This window comes from Antechinus flavipes, chromosome 6, assembly GCF_016432865.1.
Source record: "Antechinus flavipes isolate AdamAnt ecotype Samford, QLD, Australia chromosome 6, AdamAnt_v2, whole genome shotgun sequence".
NCBI classification, from domain to species: Eukaryota; Metazoa; Chordata; class Mammalia; order Dasyuromorphia; family Dasyuridae; genus Antechinus; species Antechinus flavipes.
Genome location: NC_067403.1, coordinates 110,912,975 through 110,933,196, shown reverse-complemented (window position 1 = coordinate 110,933,196; position 20,222 = coordinate 110,912,975). Strand labels below are relative to the sequence as shown.

The following is a 20,222-nucleotide window of genomic DNA, read 5'->3' as shown; positions in this document are numbered from 1 at the left end:
TGTTCCATTCTCTGTTCCCAGGGTTCTCTCTCTGGGTGTAGATGGTTCTTTTCATCACTGCACAAGTGGAACTGATCCAAAACATCACAATGTTGAAGAGAGCCATGTCCATCAGAATTAATCATCATATAGTCTTGTTGTTGCTGTGTATAATGATCTCCTGGTTCTGCTTATTTTACTTTGCATCAGTTCATGTAGTTCTCTCCAAGCCTTTCTGAAATCATCCTGCTGGTCATTTCCTACAGAACAATAATATTCCATAACATTTATATACCACAATTTATTCAGCTATTCTCCAGTTGATGGGCATCCACTTAGTTTCTAGTTTCTTGCCATTATGAAAAGGACTGCTACAAACATTTTTGCAATGTGGATCCCTTTCCCTCTTTTAATATCTCTTTGGGATATAATCCCAATAGAAACATTGCTGGATCAAAGGGTATGTATAGTTTGATAACTTTTTAAGCATAGTTCCAAACTGCTCTCCAGAATGGTTGGATCCATTCACAGTTCCACCAACAATGTATCAGTGTCCAGTTTTCCCACATTCCCTCCATCATTAGTCATTATCTTTTCCTGTCATCTTAGCCAATCTGACAGGTGTGTAATGATATCTAAACGTTGTCTTGATTTGTATTTCTCTGATCAGTAGTGATTTGGAGCACCTTTTCGTATGGCTACAAATAGTTTCAATTTCTTCATCTGAAAATTGTCTATTCATATCCTTTGACCATTTATCAATTGGAGAATGGCTTGAACTATTACAAATTTGAGTCAATTCTCTATATATTTTAGAAACAAGGCCTTTATCAGATCCTTTGGATGTAAAAATGTTTTCCCAGTGTATTGCTTCCTTTCTAATGTTGCCTGCATTAGTTTTGTTTGTACAAAAACTTTTTAACTTAATATAATCAAAATTATCTATTTTATGACCAGTAATGATTTCTAGTTCTTCTTTGGTCACAAATTCCTTCCTTCTCCACAGGTCTGAGAGGTAAATTATCCTATGATCTAATTTATTTATAGTATCATTCTTTATGTCTAGATTATGAACCCATTTTGATCTTATCTTGGTATACGGTGTTAGGTGTGGGTCTATGTCTACTTTCTACCATAGTAGTTTCCGATTTTCCCAGCAGTTTTTGTCAAATAGTGAATTCTTATCTCAAAAGGTGGGGCTTTTTGGTTTGTCAAATATTAGGTTGTTATAGTCATTGGCTGTTTTGTTGTATGAGCCTAACCTATTCCACTGATCAACTAGTCTATTTCTTAGCCAGTACCAAATGGTTTTGATGACCGCTGCCTTATAATATAGTTTTAGATCTGGTACAGCTAGGCCACTGTCATTTGCTTTTCTCTTCATTAATTCTTTTGAAATTCTTGACCTTTTGTTCTTCCAGATGAATGTTGTTGTTATTTTTTCTAGTTTAATAAAATAGTTTCTTGGGGGCTTGATTAGTATAGCACTAAATAAATAGATTAGTTTAGGGTGTATTGTCATCTTTATATTTGCTTGACTTATCCAAGAGCACTTTATATTTTTCCAATTGCTTAGATCTGACTTTGTGTGGAAAGCGTTTTGTAGTTTTGCTTATATAATTCCCAACTTTCCCTTAGCAGATAAATTACCAAATATTTTATATTATCAAGTTATTTTAAATGGAATTTCTCTTTGTATCTCTTGCTGTTGGATTTTGTTAGTGATGTATAAGAATGCTGATGATTTATGTGGATTTATTTTGTATCCTGCAGCTTTGCTGAAGTTGTGGGTTATTTCTAATAGCTTTTTAGTAGAATCTCTGGGTTCTGTAAGTATACCATCATATCATCTGCAAAGAGCAATAATTTGGTTTCCTACTCTAATTCCTTTAATCTCTTTCTCAATTTTTATTCCTGAAGCTAGCATTTCTGATACAGTATTGAAAAGTCATGGTTATAGTAGGCAACCTTGTTTCACCCCTGATCTTATTGGGCATGATTCTAGTTTATCCCCATTACATGTGATGCTTGCTGATGGTTTTAAATAAATGCTACTGACTATTTTAAGGAAAAGTCCATTTATTTCTAAACTCTCGTGTTTTTAATGGAATGGTTGTTGGATTTTATCAAATGCTTTTTCTGCATCTATTGAGATAACCAATAAAAAAATTGTCATTTAGTCATTCCAATACTTTGTGATCCCATTTGGGGTTTTCCTGGCAATAACTAGAGTGATTTTCCTTTTTTTTTTTTCTCAGCTCATTTTACAATTGAGGAAACTGAAGCAAATAGGATTGAATGACTTGCCTGGGGTCATACAATTAGTGTCTGGGGTCAGATTTGATCTCAGGAAAATGTTTTCAAGCCCAGTAATCTATCTACTCTACTACTTATATAAACAATATCTGTAATTTGAAGTGTTCAGGAAGATAGTCTAGTGTCAATCAATAAGCATTTGTTCGATATCTATTATGTGGCAGGCAATGAATTAATCACTGAAGAAACAAAGGCAAAAACAATTCCTATCTACTAAGAGCTTACATCCTAATGAAAGAAATAATATGAAAACAATTGTGCATAAATAAGACATATAAGGACAAACAAGATAATAGAGGGCAGAAACAAATACTGAAGGAGATCTTGAATTTCTTCTATTTCAGCTGGGATTTGAAGGAATCTAGGATACTACAATGGAGAGAAAGGCTTAGGGGACAGCCAGAGAAAGAACTTCAAATTGGGAAATAGAGTATCTAACTTGAGGAACAGCATGGAAGCACATATTATTTGATTCCAGCATATGTGGGGAAAAGAGGGAAAGAATATCTAAGAAAACTAAAAAGATAAAATGGGGCCAGAAAAGGGCTTTGAATGCCAAAGGATTTTCTACTTAATCCTGGAAGAAATATGAAACCAATGGAATTTATTGGGTGGGAGAGGGGAGAAGGATGACATGATCAGATCTGTGGTTTAGAAAAGGTTAATTTGACAAATGAGTAAAAGATGAACTGGAGTGAAAGAAACTTGTGGCAGGGAGACTAACCAGCATGTCATTGCTCCAGAGAGCAGTGAAATGATGAGGACTGGCACCATACCAGGGTAGTGACAGAGTCAGACAAGAGGAGTCACAAAGGTGTTGACAGGTCTCCTTGGCAACAGAATAGGAGGACAGAAGAGGAGGGCTGAGAGAAAGTGAGTAGAGGATGGTACCCAAATTCTGAGCCTGGGAGGATGGATATGCTACTCGATAGTAATAGAGAATTTCAGGAGGCAGAAGAGGAGGTTTTTGTCCGATTTTGTCATATTAAATTTATAAAGTCCATCAGACATCCAGTTTGAGACATCCAATAAGCAATTAGAAATACAATCATGGGGGTCAGGAGAAAATATAGGACGGATTAAGTAGATCTGAGAATCATCATCTTAGAGAGATGATATTTGAATCTATTGGAGCTTTTGAGTTACCAGATGAAGTAGTATAAAGGGAGAAGAAGATGACTAAGGAAAGAGACTTGGGAGATACACACCATTAGTCGGGGTGACTGGAACAAGATTCAATGACAGACTGAGAAGTGAGTATCAAGAAAAAAGGGGTGATCAACAATGTCAAATAATGATTTAGTAGAAAGAGCACTTGGCTTAGATATAGAGGACTTGGATTCAAATCAGTTTCACTGTGACTTTGGGCAACTTAACTTTCCGAACTCAGTTTCTATACCTGTTTAAAAAAAAAAAAAGATATTGTTGAGTATGATTCCAAGGTCACTTCTAGGTTTAAATCGATGGTGATAAAAGTTCTTACTCTTGAATGTTCTAATACTTTTGGCATCTAAAAGGTCATACAGATCAAAGATACAAAAGGACTGACAAATCAAATTTTCTTTAATGTTGAATGGGAACAACTCATTTCTCTATGCTAGGCACAGTCTGAAAACTATTATGAGGAATACTATTCATGACTTTTTATGCATAAGTTGACATTACTTTTATATTTTTCTGAAATAAAAATTATATGAAGAAAAAAGGGAGTGACACCTTATATGGTACAATGGATAGAATAGTAACCCTGAACTCAGGTGAAGACTTTAGTACAAATTTGGCCCCAGACTCAACACTTACTAGCTATATGATCCTGGCCAAATAACCCCAAATGTCTTGCAAAAAAAAAAAGAAAGGAAGGAAGAAAATTGGGAGATATAGCATTTTCAGATAATTATCCCTCGAAAATTCAGTGGAACAGTATGTCTATCCATTCAGAAAATATGTGTTCAGCATCGACTACACATACAACAATGTTCTATAATCAGTTGAGGTGATAGTTTAATATGATGTGATGTAACAAACATTCTAAATAAAAATATATGTGTGTGTGTGTGTGTGTGTGTGTGTGTATGTAAATATATATATATATATATATATATATATATATGATGTAAAAGTTGTGACTTACTGGCATATCCCAAAAAAATCTGAACACCTACAGTAAAGTCAAATGGATTACAGGACAATAAATTCTTGAGTTCATGGGTGAATGAAATCCTATGGATTGAGACATTTATAATGCAAAGGTAGTAATAGAGAAGGAAGATTTCAAAGAATTAAAAAGTCAATGAAAAGTGAAATGAAGAGAAAGTGAAGTGAAAAGGAGAATGAAAGTGCTTAGTAACTATATTTTGTATTTTATGGAAATAAATATGAGTTCAAAGGCAAAAAATTAGTGTGTTGTGATCATAGATATAAGTAGACTAGCTAAATTTTAAAATAAAAAAGTGTTCACTTGGGATAGCAGAACAAAAACTGGTCATTAGCTCCTAATTGTGGAAGGTCTTGAAAGTTAAGAGTTGGACTTTATTATCTGGGCACTGAGAATCCGTGAAGGTGATGATCACTGTCAGGAAAAGTCAGACAACCAACATTCAGAGGATGAGAAAATGAATCAATTAGGTTTATGCTCTTTCAACCTGATCATAAACATATCGGTCACTGTCAAACTGGAACATGTGGTGGCAAAGAAAGTGGTAGAAAAGGAGAAACAAAAGGCTAAATCTAGCTTGAGGACTTGTTTGTTGTATTTACAATCTTGTAATTCTTTTGTAAAAATGTCAGTAATGTTTGCTGTAACACTATATAAAATGTGTTTGCTTATGAGAAGTTACAACTAGTAGAGTTTATTGAGGAAAATTTCATCCTTATGAGAACACATCTCTTTTTACTAAAGAACAAAGAATGAATTTATAGATCGGGCAACTCTGACATGGAACATGGGACCTAAGTGTTTTTGGACTGTTAATCTGTAACAGACACTCAGCCCAAATGCTTAGGAGCTTCACTCTCCCTTAGTTGTTGTTTTTTGTTTTGTTTTGTTTTGTTTTTTGGGGGGGGGGGAGGCAGACATCTTTCAATTTTTAAGTTTCCTTTTTCCTTTTTTTTTTTTTTTTTTTTTTTTTTTGCTGAAGCAATTGTATTTAAGTGACCTGCCCAGGGTCACCCAACTAGGAAGTATTAAGTATCTGAGGTCAGATTTGAACTCAGGTCCTCCTGACTTCAGGGCTGGTGCTCTATCCACTGCACCAACTAGTTTCCCTTTCTTCCTTTTTAATTTAAAGGGTTTTTTTTAAAAGGTTTTATAAAAAGGAGCCAGGTAATAAAAATGGAACTGCAAAACAGATTTCAGTAAAATGCAAAGGAGCAAACATGAATGTGGTAATCCTGCTGCCTGTTAAATGTGTACATTTCCTGGCCACAGATAATCGGGAGCTGAGACATTCGGTCTGTCCAGTTTATGTTTAGATATTCTGCCAGATTCAGTTCAAAATGTCCTTTGGAGTGTTAGCCAGGCACAGAATGCCAGTGCATTGATTCCTTCAGAACTATCAGGTCTCCCATCCCCTCTTATATTTAACATAATGATCTCTAAGCTCCCCTGAATTCAGTTAATCAAACTTTGTCCTGGCTTTGCCCTAGGCCCTGTTCATATCACTTCTGCATAGTTTTCACATATGGACTCAGTCAACTATATCTGTAATTAGAGTATCAGTTAACTTACTTTTAAAAGTCTCATCACTAGAGGTTGGGCTATTTACTGATTTGTTGTTGTTGTTTTTAGCCACATGTAAATGTGTCATGAAGTCAGGGCAACTAGGTGACTCAGAGGATTGAGTTCTGGGCCTGAAGTCAACAAAACTTGAATTCAAATGTAGCCTTAGACACTTTCTAATTAGTTGTATGACCCTGGACAAGTCACTTAACCTCCAGTTGTGTTAATCCTGAGAAACAAATGTCATAACTGCTCCAAGGAGTTTGACAGGAAAACCCCATGGACTGTATTGGCATGCCATGGTCCACTGGATCATAGAGTCAGACACAACTTAATGACTGAACAATACTTTATAGAAATCATCTAATCAGATCCAATGAGCATTTATTAAGTATCTATTATGTCCCTGCTAAAAAATAAAAATAAAAAAACATACGAATAGTTTTTGTTGATGGGAGGGATTGTTTTGGTTATTTTCACTCCCTACTATACAGTGCCTTAAATAAAGTAGGACAGAAGAGGAGGGCTGAGAGAAAGTGAGTAGAGGATGGTACCCAAATTCTGAGCCTGGGAGGATGGATATGCTACTCGATAGTAATAGAGAATTTCAGGAGGCAGAAGAGGAGGTTTTTGTCCGATTTTGTCATATTAAATTTATAAAGTCCATCAGACATCCAGTTTGAGACATCCAATAAGCAATTAGAAATACAATCATGGGGGTCAGGAGAAAATATAGGACGGATTAAGTAGATCTGAGAATCATCATCTTAGAGAGATGATATTTGAATCTATTGGAGCTTTTGAGTTACCAGATGAAGTAGTATAAAGGGAGAAGAAGATGACTAAGGAAAGAGACTTGGGAGATACACACCATTAGTCGGGGTGACTGGAACAAGATTCAATGACAGACTGAGAAGTGAGTATCAAGAAAAAAGGGGTGATCAACAATGTCAAATAATGATTTAGTAGAAAGAGCACTTGGCTTAGATATAGAGGACTTGGATTCAAATCAGTTTCACTGTGACTTTGGGCAACTTAACTTTCCGAACTCAGTTTCTATACCTGTTTAAAAAAAAAAAAAGATATTGTTGAGTATGATTCCAAGGTCACTTCTAGGTTTAAATCGATGGTGATAAAAGTTCTTACTCTTGAATGTTCTAATACTTTTGGCATCTAAAAGGTCATACAGATCAAAGATACAAAAGGACTGACAAATCAAATTTTCTTTAATGTTGAATGGGAACAACTCATTTCTCTATGCTAGGCACAGTCTGAAAACTATTATGAGGAATACTATTCATGACTTTTTATGCATAAGTTGACATTACTTTTATATTTTTCTGAAATAAAAATTATATGAAGAAAAAAGGGAGTGACACCTTATATGGTACAATGGATAGAATAGTAACCCTGAACTCAGGTGAAGACTTTAGTACAAATTTGGCCCCAGACTCAACACTTACTAGCTATATGATCCTGGCCAAATAACCCCAAATGTCTTGCAAAAAAAAAAAGAAAGGAAGGAAGAAAATTGGGAGATATAGCATTTTCAGATAATTATCCCTCGAAAATTCAGTGGAACAGTATGTCTATCCATTCAGAAAATATGTGTTCAGCATCGACTACACATACAACAATGTTCTATAATCAGTTGAGGTGATAGTTTAATATGATGTGATGTAACAAACATTCTAAATAAAAATATATGTGTGTGTGTGTGTGTGTGTGTGTGTGTATGTAAATATATATATATATATATATATATATATATATATATGATGTAAAAGTTGTGACTTACTGGCATATCCCAAAAAAATCTGAACACCTACAGTAAAGTCAAATGGATTACAGGACAATAAATTCTTGAGTTCATGGGTGAATGAAATCCTATGGATTGAGACATTTATAATGCAAAGGTAGTAATAGAGAAGGAAGATTTCAAAGAATTAAAAAGTCAATGAAAAGTGAAATGAAGAGAAAGTGAAGTGAAAAGGAGAATGAAAGTGCTTAGTAACTATATTTTGTATTTTATGGAAATAAATATGAGTTCAAAGGCAAAAAATTAGTGTGTTGTGATCATAGATATAAGTAGACTAGCTAAATTTTAAAATAAAAAAGTGTTCACTTGGGATAGCAGAACAAAAACTGGTCATTAGCTCCTAATTGTGGAAGGTCTTGAAAGTTAAGAGTTGGACTTTATTATCTGGGCACTGAGAATCCGTGGAAGGTGATGATCACTGTCAGGAAAAGTCAGACAACCAACATTCAGAGGATGAGAAAATGAATCAATTAGGTTTATGCTCTTTCAACCTGATCATAAACATATCGGTCACTGTCAAACTGGAACATGTGGTGGCAAAGAAAGTGGTAGAAAAGGAGAAACAAAAGGCTAAATCTAGCTTGAGGACTTGTTTGTTGTATTTACAATCTTGTAATTCTTTTGTAAAAATGTCAGTAATGTTTGCTGTAACACTATATAAAATGTGTTTGCTTATGAGAAGTTACAACTAGTAGAGTTTATTGAGGAAAATTTCATCCTTATGAGAACACATCTCTTTTTACTAAAGAACAAAGAATGAATTTATAGATCGGGCAACTCTGACATGGAACATGGGACCTAAGTGTTTTTGGACTGTTAATCTGTAACAGACACTCAGCCCAAATGCTTAGGAGCTTCACTCTCCTTAGTTGTTGTTTTTTGTTTTGTTTTGTTTTGTTTTTTGGGGGGGGGGGAGGCAGACATCTTTCAATTTTTAAGTTTCCTTTTTCCTTTTTTTTTTTTTTTTTTTTTTTTTTTTTGCTGAAGCAATTGTATTTAAGTGACCTGCCCAGGGTCACCCAACTAGGAAGTATTAAGTATCTGAGGTCAGATTTGAACTCAGGTCCTCCTGACTTCAGGGCTGGTGCTCTATCCACTGCACCAACTAGTTTCCCTTTCTTCCTTTTTAATTTAAAGGGTTTTTTTTAAAAGGTTTTATAAAAAGGAGCCAGGTAATAAAAATGGAACTGCAAAACAGATTTCAGTAAAATGCAAAGGAGCAAACATGAATGTGGTAATCCTGCTGCCTGTTAAATGTGTACATTTCCTGGCCACAGATAATCGGGAGCTGAGACATTCGGTCTGTCCAGTTTATGTTTAGATATTCTGCCAGATTCAGTTCAAAATGTCCTTTGGAGTGTTAGCCAGGCACAGAATGCCAGTGCATTGATTCCTTCAGAACTATCAGGTCTCCATCCCCTCTTATATTTAACATAATGATCTCTAAGCTCCCTGAATTCAGTTAATCAAACTTTGTCCTGGCTTTGCCCTAGGCCCTGTTCATATCACTTCTGCATAGTTTTCACATATGGACTCAGTCAACTATATCTGTAATTAGAGTATCAGTTAACTTACTTTTAAAAGTCTCATCACTAGAGGTTGGGCTATTTACTGATTTGTTGTTGTTGTTTTTAGCCACATGTAAATGTGTCATGAAGTCAGGGCAACTAGGTGACTCAGAGGATTGAGTTCTGGGCCTGAAGTCAACAAAACTTGAATTCAAATGTAGCCTTAGACACTTTCTAATTAGTTGTATGACCCTGGACAAGTCACTTAACCTCCAGTTGTGTTAATCCTGAGAAACAAATGTCATAACTGCTCCAAGGAGTTTGACAGGAAAACCCCATGGACTGTATTGGCATGCCATGGTCCACTGGATCATAGAGTCAGACACAACTTAATGACTGAACAATACTTTATAGAAATCATCTAATCAGATCCAATGAGCATTTATTAAGTATCTATTATGTCCCTGCTAAAAAATAAAAATAAAAAAACATACGAATAGTTTTTGTTGATGGGAGGGATTGTTTTGGTTATTTTCACTCCCTACTATACAGTGCCTTAAATAAAGTAGTTGTTTAATAAATGCTTATTGATTTGAATTAAACAATTTGAGTTTCCCAAAATCACTGTCCATATAGAAATTTCAAACTCTAAGGCACTTTTATTTAGATATTTAGGGGGAAAAAAAATCTCACTGCCTCTATATTGCCTAAATTCTACCACCTTAAAAGTAGTAAAGGAAAGATAAGTGTTAATCATCAGCTAATAAATCATAAGAAAATAACAAGGAAACAAAGTAGGTAGCGCTCAATGAAAAATAAAATATTCATTTGGATTATTTTTTCTAAATGGGGCCAGCTAAGTGGTACAATGGATAGAGCCTGGAGTCAGGAAGACCTGAGTTCAGATTGACATTTGACATTTACTAGCTGTGTGATCCTAGGAAAGTCACTTAACCTTGATTATCTCCCTAAAAAACAAACAAACAAAAAACCTTTTAAATGGCCAGGGTATGTCTGTTTTACTTTTTTTTTTAATTGCCTTATTCAATGTCATATGCACTTCAAGAACTAACTGTTTAATAAACAGATATACACCAGATACTATGGTAGGCACTGATGTTTGATGAATACAAAGACTGAATGGTACATTATCTTTTTCATAGGCTATCTTAGTTTATTTTAAGGCTGACTCCATAGGAGAGTGAAATAGTTATTGGCAATTATTAATTATATCTTGTGGATATGACCACTTTCCCTACTCTTGAAAATGAAAGTTGAACCATGGAAACTGATGAGATTATCAAAGAGAAAGTATATAGAGAGAAGATGAAAGGGCCTGGGACAGAGCCCTAGGTACAATTAAATATATAAAAAAAAATTTAAGTAGAGGGGGAGGGACAGTTATCCAACAATAGAGGTGCAGGTGATATCTCTTCCTCTGAGAATGAAGGAGATTATTGGGAGCAGGGAGAGGTAGCGGGTTGATTTCTTAGTTATTTCAAGCATAGAACTGGGGGGGGGGGGGAAGAGAGAGATTCCAACAGATGACTTCAATGCTTTCAGTAAAGCAGCTGGGGAGGTCCTCTGATGAAAAAAAGCAGGAAGAAGGTAGCATACATAGCTTGAGAAAAGTATGAGTGTTTGGAAACAAACACAGGGTGGGAGAAAAAGGACTAAAATAGCCAATTAGAGAATCAGGATTATAATGTAGTAGGGAGGCCTCAGCTGAGATCATATTACCAAATTTTATAGTGAACTCAGTTGATAAAATTGAGTGACTTTACTCCATATTTAATAGCCCAGGAATTAAGAAAACAAAGGGCTAAAGAAGCTAAGTGACTTTTTCAATATCTAACCAAGTTTAAACACTTTCAGTGGTTCCCTATTACCAATAGGCTAATATAAAAACTCTTCAGCAATTTTGAAATGTCATTCTAAAAATGACTTATGGTTCTGACTGTACTATGTTTTTCTTGTTCACACATTAATATTCCTAATTTTCCTGGCAATTATTCTTTGATTTCATCCTATTCTCCTATTCTTTGTCTTCTCTGAGGCAGTATGGCATGGGGAGACGGTATTGAATTTGTCATGAAAAAGACCTGGAATTGAATCATGCTTCAGATGCTAAGTGAACCTGAGCAAGCATCTTCACTTTTCTGGGCTTCAGTTTCCTGATCTGTAAAATGAAATTAAACTCAATAATCTTTAAGATCCTTCACAACTTTAAATCTATGGCACTATTATCCATCTGTATGTATCTATATGGAGCATCTTTCCTCCACTATAATTTTATATAATTCCTCCTCATCTTTGCCCACAAAATACTTCCTGATCCTCCTTAGAGTCCATCTCCTCCATGAAATCCATACTCTTCCCACCATCACTACTGAATAAAACCTATCTTTCCCTCTTTCAATTTTCCTAAAATATTTTTGCTTCACTTTTTGTTTGTCTTCTTCACATCTTAATTTATCAGGAAACATTTGGGTGCTTACTAATTTCCAGGCCCTATGCTAAATATTAAACATACAAATAAAGGAAAGATAGACCCTACCCTCAAGGAGCTTGCATTTTAATAAAGCAAGATATCACAAAAAGGAGCTGAAAAATGGGAGTGAGAGTGATAGCAAAGTCTAGAGAGTCAGAAGCAAAGCTGAGAATCAAAGATGGTTGGCCTGGGCTTTTTCTCAAAATGGTTCTGAGGGAAAAACTCACCAACTAGAGAAAGGGGGAACAGTACAGAGAGTTGTTACAAGATTAGAAGACCAAAAGTAGCTTCTAGATTAAGAAGGCAGCTAAGAGAATAGTGGAAAGTCCAAAATCAGAGGCAGAGATAGGAAAGGAATTTTACAGATGGTAAAACTGAGTTTCTGAGAGTTTAAATGATGCTCCCATTATGAGTATCAACTACATTTCTGTGACGACTGCGCTAGCACCCAGGACACCCCAGAATCAGCCAGAGTCAGGATAAGCAAAAGTCCTTAGTCTTTATTCTTGGTGTTTAGACACAGGATTGAACAGGATGGAAGCAGAATCTCCATGACTACCTTCTTCCTCATCTACTGCCAAGTGCCCCTGGCTCGTCTTACTCCACCCCCTAGTCCCTCCTATAATCCTCTGTATACACCAGTCATTGAGCCAGCACAGGATAGTGGGAAGGACCATTTTCCAAGCATATGCCCATAGAGTATTGTCCAATCAGTAATTAGCCATAAGTGCTTGAACCAACCTCAGTGCAATGACTCAATAGTTTCAGCCCTCTACAGATTTCCATATAATCTGCTTTTTGAAAAAGTGTGGTTTATTTTTTGTCATGGTTGAGAAATATTGTTATAAAGGCATGAATTGGGTTAAAATACTTGCATACAGTATCTACATCCTCTCAATTATTTTCTGTTACATCTATGTTATTCCTTAAACTTTGTATTTTGTCAAAAGGTGTCATGCAACAAACAAGACTTGCCCTAAAAATCATATCTGGAATAATCACATCTGCAGATGCCTGGATCAGCAAGATTTCATTTTCTCCTCCAGTGTTGGAGACAGTGGTAAGCAAAATTTCTTTTGAAAGATTAGATGCACATAGTGTTTTTTTTTTTTGATTAATATAAAGTGATTTCAGATCAAAGTTCTGATTTAGACAATGATTCAAGACAATAACCAAAGACTTAGGATGGATAATGGTATCCATCTCCAGAAAAAGAACTGATAAATTGTGAGTGAAGATTTAAGCATAGTTGGGTTTTTTGCCTTAATTTTTCTTTTTTTTTTTTTTTTAGTATTTATTTTCTTTTGCAATATGCCTAATATAGAAATATATTTTGTATGATTTCATATGCATAATCAATAAAATATTGCTTGCCTATTGGGAGGGTGGGCTAGGAGGGAAAGAATTTGGAACTCAAAATTTTTGCAAAATGAATTTGCTAATTGTACAAATAATTGGAAAATATTTAATGAATATGTCTACATATATACATATTAAATTATATTAAAGCTAGATACAGAATATTAAAATAGCATTTATTATTGATTAGTTAAAAGATATAATCATGAAGAATGTAATTGTTCCCATTTTAAAAATGCTGTTGAACATTTTAAAAAATTGTTTTGATAAAATAACATCTCTGTACAAGAAGAACTAAATTGTTCTTCATACCTTCCCAAGAACAAAGCAAGGTATCCTTATTATACTTTTTGTCTCGACTTTTCTCTAGATACTTCAGATGGATTCCATGATATCTGTGGACCCAACAAAGAATTGGATGAAGAAACCTGCCAGTGTGTATGCAAAGGAGGACTTCGACCTTCAAGCTGTGGACCACATAGAGAATTGGACAGAAATTCCTGCCAGTGTGTGTGTAAAAACAACCTTCTACCGAGTTCATGTGGAGCCAACAGAGAATTTGATGAAAAAACATGTCAGTGTGTATGCAAGAAAAGTTGTCCAAGGCATCTGCCACTAAATCCTGGAAAGTGTACCTGTGAATGTACAGAATCTCCAAGTAGATGTTTATCAAAAGGAAAGAAGTTTCGGCAACAGAACTGCAGGTAAAAGCATCAGAATCTTTCTAGTATTGATGCACTTTTCACAAATCACATGTAATTTCTTCTCTTGCTGCAGGGGTGATTTAAGCAGAAAATCATAGTCAAGATCCCATACATTCAGCCATAAGTATCAGAAAGGTCTAAAAGAATGTAATGGATTTGCACATAAGGGTGGAATTTCAGAGAAAAACTCTAATTTGTACCTCAGGAAATAAAGACAAGACCTACGTCCCAGAAAATAGATGTTTTATGGTTCACTGGATGCTATGATTATTGCACTGGTTGGGAAAGAATGGATATAGTATTTTTGGATATGGCCAGTTGAGAGAATTTGTTTTGATTTATGATGAGTTTTTGTTTTAAAATGGCTTTCTTTTTTTTCTTCTAAAGTGTGGAGTAAGAAACACAGAAAGAAAAAATAAATACTTGTTAATTTTTAAAAATTAAATTTTTAAAAAGAAGTATAAGCTTTTGGAGCCCAGAAGAGGCAGACTTAATTGGATAAATAGGCATGGCTAGGACATGATAACAGGAATAGTCTCTTTCCATTCAGGGTTTTTGAAAATATATGAGTCCAGTATATAAAAGACAAACACAGAAGTAAATGTGCCTAAGGAGAGGAGGAAAACGAAGGAAGCTGGAGGATCAAGTCAGGTTTCATTTAGAAGATTTAGAACATGAACTTAGGCTTGAAAGAAACAGAGATACCAAAAGTATGAGGTAAGAAAAGAGTACATGTGTGGTAGGAAATGTAGTATTAGGTATGAGGAATAACAAGGATGTCAGATTGAATGGTATGTAAATTAAAGATAATAAGTAGGCTGGAAATGCAAGTTAAAAAAAAATCTTAAATGCCAAATACAAGAGGATATATGGAATCACTGAAGCTTACTAAGCAAATGAGGGAATGGGAAAATCACCTTGACAAACTATGTGAAGGAATGATTGGAAAGGGAAGAGGATTAAAGCATAGAAAGCAATTCAGAGGGCATTCCAGTAGTACAAGTGAAAGATGGCTACATGAGTAGAATGAATGGACAGATGATGTCATGAAGGTAGAACTCATAGGATTTGAAAGCTGATTGTATATTTCATGTGAGGGAAAATAAGGAGTTGAGGATGACCCTGAGGTTGCAACCCTAAGTGACTGAAAATATGATAATGGTCCCAGCAAAGAGTAAAGTTCAGAAGAAGGGTGGATTTAATATATAGGTAAGTTTTGCTATTTTTTGATAGATGATTAAAGGATAAAACTTGATAGATACAAAAGATTTTAACATGTAGAAAAAGGGGCAGGCATTCTGAACAAAGGGAACAGAAGGAGACATTCAAAGAACAATGAGAATCTGGTTTACTATAATGAGGCAGATAGAAGAGTTTTAGATTTGTTTGGAAAAATAGATTATAGAAAGAAAATTGAGGGTCTCGAATACTATGTTGGAAAAAATGTATATTTATTGTTAAACAAGAGGGAGCCATTAAAGGTTTTTGAATAGGGGAGCAACACAAAATTCCTGCTTTGTACAAAGAAGGTATTTAATAGATTTTGCTTTATTGAATTGATTTTGCTAAACTGAAAATTATTTGGGTGTAAAGGCATGCTGGAAAATTGGAAATTGAGGATAATAGTGGAAAGAGGAGTTAAGAGGCTATTGCAATAGTGTTTTCAACTTTTGATCTAGAGCCTTACGTCATCAAGTCTTTAAGTAAGAAAATATACCTTCAATAGACAGAATAATATCGTATTATAGATATTTGTTATTTTTAAAATACATTTAACTGACATTGTGATTAATACTAAAAATTCATTTTAAAGCTTTTATGAATTTATAATAACATTGTATTACTATGTACTTTCTCAATGGATATTAAATTAAGATATTATGTAAAGAGCAGGTTGGAAAATTATTTAATGATAATTAGGAAATCTTAATGCTCAAAACATATGGAAACCCGTAGTCTAGGTGAGAATTAATGAAGACCTCCAAGTTAAAAGCTGATAACTAAAGATGAATGAAGATAAACATAAGGAGAACTGTAATATGGAAAATTCAGAGATATTACTATGGACAGGAAGAGTGGGAGTCAAGTGCTGAAACTATTGAGGAAAATGAAATAATAACATGGAGGCCTATTGACAGTACTATAGGATCAAAATAGCCAACTTGATTGATTCAATTTGTTGGCCACTGATGTCTAATGAGTCTAGATCAGAGGTTATTCATCTAGGGTCCATAGACCCCAAAAGAGTTAATGGAAAAAATATGTTCTTATTATAATATAATTGGTTTTCTTTCTGTCCATATATTTTATTTAAAAATATTATTCTAAGAAGGAGTCCATTGGCTTCACCAAATTGCCAAAAGTGTCTATGACACAAGAAAAGGGTAAGAATTCCTGGTCACATAGTAATTAGTTTTACTCTGAATAGGTTCCTAGGATATTTGCAGTTTAAGTGGAAATTAAACAGGAATTATTTAGGTATTGAGATCCATCAAGCATAAATGGATTAACAGGAAACAAGGTAAAAGGAATGCGATATGTATAGAAGGTAGGTACAATGTTTGGGGGGACTCTGCATGGAAATAGGGTTAACAGGAAAAGATGTAGCAAGTTTAAAGGATAACATGTCCAGAACACCTCTACCAAGATAAGAATAGAGTCTATGTTAATTTCGAGACATTAAACAATAGACCATTCCAGATGACGAGATCCTAGCTGTGCATACAGAGCACGAAACAACTTTCCCAAACTTAACCCTGAATCTTAGAGCGGGATTTATTTCTAACCATTAGACTTGTACATGTCTACAATAGAATAACTAGGGCAGGGAATCAACAACAAAGAAAGTGAAATCAGTCATTCTGAATCTATAGAATTACCAAGTCCAGCAGGGGTCTACTGAAACTCAACCACACACAATCCAACAGACAACAGAGAGCTCATAGCAGGAGGGCAGTGAATAAACCTCTTCCTAGATTACAAAACCTTAGAATCATCAAAAGTTAGAAAGCTCCTATATATATGTATTTTTTTCCACAATTAAAAAAACACATTTCTTCCAACAACCAAGAAAGTTATTATAAATATTGCCATCCCCATTTTACAAATGAAACTCACCAAAGCTAAGTAATTTGTTTATAGTTTTGCAGATAATAAGTGGTGGAAATGAGACATAAAGCCTGGTGTTCTTTTTTTTTTTTTCTTAAGTAATTTACACTTTAATGGAGAAGATGGCAAATAAACAAACAAAAAGTGAAGGTCTATATGGTAATAATAACCTGGTGTTCTTTCTACTATATCTCATTCACTCTCAGATTAGTGATTCTGCTTATAAAAAGAAGTAAAAATTAACAACATAAGAATTATTTTACTTATGAAGGGCTTTCAAGATAAAGCATGCAATTTTTATTTTGTTCTTATTTTTAACATGATTTGCATTTTTCTCTGACTATTGAACTCTTGCTTTAAGTGTACAACTTTTCTCTTTAAAAGATTAAAAATTAATTTTAAGTAATAGCATTGTATAACTTAAATTGCTCTTTTCTACCCTTAAGTACATAGGTTAAATTTCTTCTGTTGTAATATTACTTTGTCTACCCCTCCCTTTACTATGAGAATTTCTAATATTTTTTCACCATTCAGCTATATAAGATGAGTCATTTCCAGTAGGGATCTTCTCACTTTGATTCCTATTTTTAGTGTTTTGAATGGAGATTATATGAAATTGATATTTTCTTTCTACTCATGGCTCTAGCTATATATTTAGTGGAAAGAAGTAATGTTTACTTTAGAGACACCAAACAGTTCATTGGAAAGATCAAGAATCAAAATTGATGAATTAGAAGCTAACAAAATACCATTCAGCTGACCAAATCCATTGCCATCATCTGAAAATCCTAGAGTATTGTTTCATAGTTACTAGGTTTATAAGTGAAGGAATAATAAATGAGAACTACAGAGAAAGTTTAGGAGTTGATGTGTTTAATTCATTTAAGTATTACCTCTTACAAGATCATGGTTCCAGAGCAGATAACAACTTAAGGAGCCATCTGGTCTAAGAGCTCTTGTCAGGTTCTGCTTTTCATACTCAAGAATTTCATTCTCCTAGGATATAAATTGCTCACTTTGAGTGATTGAGATAGTAAGTGTAAAGAACTGGTGTTAGTTAATAACTGCACTGACTGTACTGAAATGGTAATAATTGCTGTAGTGGCTTACTTAGCATTACCCTAGAAGGAGAGAGCTAAAATTGTTCACTAGATAGAACACTGGACATAGAGTCAGGAAGGACTGAATTCAAACCCAAACTCAGACTAATTGCGTGACTCTGGGCAAGTCACTTAATCTCTGTCTGACAATTCACTAAAGAAAGAAGTGGCAAACCATTCTAGTATCCTTGCCAAGAAAATTCCTTTTTTTTTTTTCACATTTTTCTATGGGTATGAAAAACTTGCACTGAACAACAGAAACTCTAGAAGTCTTTCTGAATTAATGTATTCATAAAGTTACTTTTTTAGAGAGTAAGTTAAATGCTTACAAGAGAATCTTTAAAAGCCAGAGAATCTGATTGCCTATTACAGTTTTCATTTGCACTGAACAAGATCCAACCATTAAAATAATAATACCCTTAAAGCTAAGGGAAAGATAATAATAAAAATTAACATTTACATAGCACTTCAAAAAAATAATAATGCCCATTTAGAATTTATCATTATTTGTCTTTTTAAACCAGAAAGTACTTCAGAATCCTATTTAAACACTTTGTTCAGCTAGCAAGCAAATTAAGCCTGTGTCACATTAAAAATATCCAACAAGCTAGAACTTCAGTGGAAATGGGTGAACTGCTTTGTTTTTATTGTCTTTATTACTAATTGCATGCATTGAATTTAGGTTGCACACGCTTGGTCAGCCAGTGAACCAGCTTGCAGACATGTAAGTGGCATATAAGATTTCCAGTTCTATAAGACAAGTGTTGTGCCTGAAATGAATCTCTAGCATGACAGCATAAAATAACCATGTTGAAATTGCCCTAGAAAGGAAAACACTGATGATACTCCAATATAAGGCATTATGATGTTATATCTAGAAACTGAAGGCTATAAGCAAAATGTTTAGTAAAATTATATGAATAAATCATTACCATTTACATAAAAAAGCATCATTTAAAAGGATTTAGACAAAGATCATGCTGAAACTTGAAACATCCTGATTCACTGCCAGTTATCAGAAAATGCTATTAATTGTCAAAACAGCTATTTGGCACAATATAGCATATGGATTGTCAGAATAAATTTATATGAATGATAATAGCAGACATGATTTTTTTAAAAAAACTTTCTCCCGTCCACAAAAATAAGTTGATGAGAAACATCTTTTAGGAATGCTTTTGCATGTTTGTATGAGGTTTTTTCCATAAATTTCCTTCACAAAAAATACTGATTCTATTTTTGAGTCCATTACAATAACTGTGAACCAATATACTGTTTAGGTTTCTTAAATCCATTGTTCTTTTCGATATGAATGTTCCCTTCAATGATTCAGGTTGCAACCTATCAAAGCCTGACCATCCAATATGATTTGACCATATATGTCATCCAATAAGTGGGTCACAGGAGAGGGCACATGCTTATTTAAAGTAAAAAAGTCAAATCTGCAATAAATCTTGCAGATGGCTATTAAGTTGATAGGCATAAGCTTACAATTATCTTCATCAGAATTCTTTTTTCCTCAGTGGTTAAGCAATTTTATTTATCTTTATTATTTCTTTTTACCCTATAAATAAACAGTGTTATGTTTTTACAAGAACCACTGAGGAAAAGATTTTCTTCATTATTACACTGATTTGCCTATCTTATCTTATATCTTCTCTAATCAAACTTCATCTTAACATCAACAACTGTCTCTTAATGGAAAGAGAATATACCAAAAAAAAACCCAAAAAAAACCTAGATTTGTACATGTATAAATATATACATGTATATAATGACATCCTTTCTTTTTCAGAAAGTTTCAAAATACCTTATTAAACCACTATTAGTATTTTTATTAATGTTTGAAATAATATATCAGTTATATGAATTTCCCCTCTGCTGGCTCAAAAATTATATTCCACAAATGTATTTAATGAGAATACAATAGATCCAATCAGATTTGCAGATTGTTTCTTTATTATATTTAGTTTCTTATTTAGTTTAGTTTTTTTTACAAATTAAACCATAAAAATACTTGAAGATATTTATAATGACCTTAAAAGTCAATATTTGTACTATATTCTAATCAATGGACCTATTGTCTGTAGACTTTTTAGACTGAGCCAGAAGAAAATTTT

General features: G+C 34.0%; 1 protein-coding gene across 1 annotated transcript in view; it reads left to right on the top strand.

The window, feature by feature from the left end:
* VEGFC (vascular endothelial growth factor C) overlaps nt 1-20,222 on the top strand; it is a 156,439-nt gene that overhangs the window by 129,029 nt on the left and 7,188 nt on the right. Inside the window, exons 5-6 of the mRNA XM_051966965.1 lie at nt 12,782-12,891; nt 13,561-13,894. Of these exons, the coding sequence (XP_051822925.1) occupies nt 12,782-12,891; nt 13,561-13,894 (444 nt within the window). The remainder of the gene's footprint in view (nt 1-12,781; nt 12,892-13,560; nt 13,895-20,222) is intronic.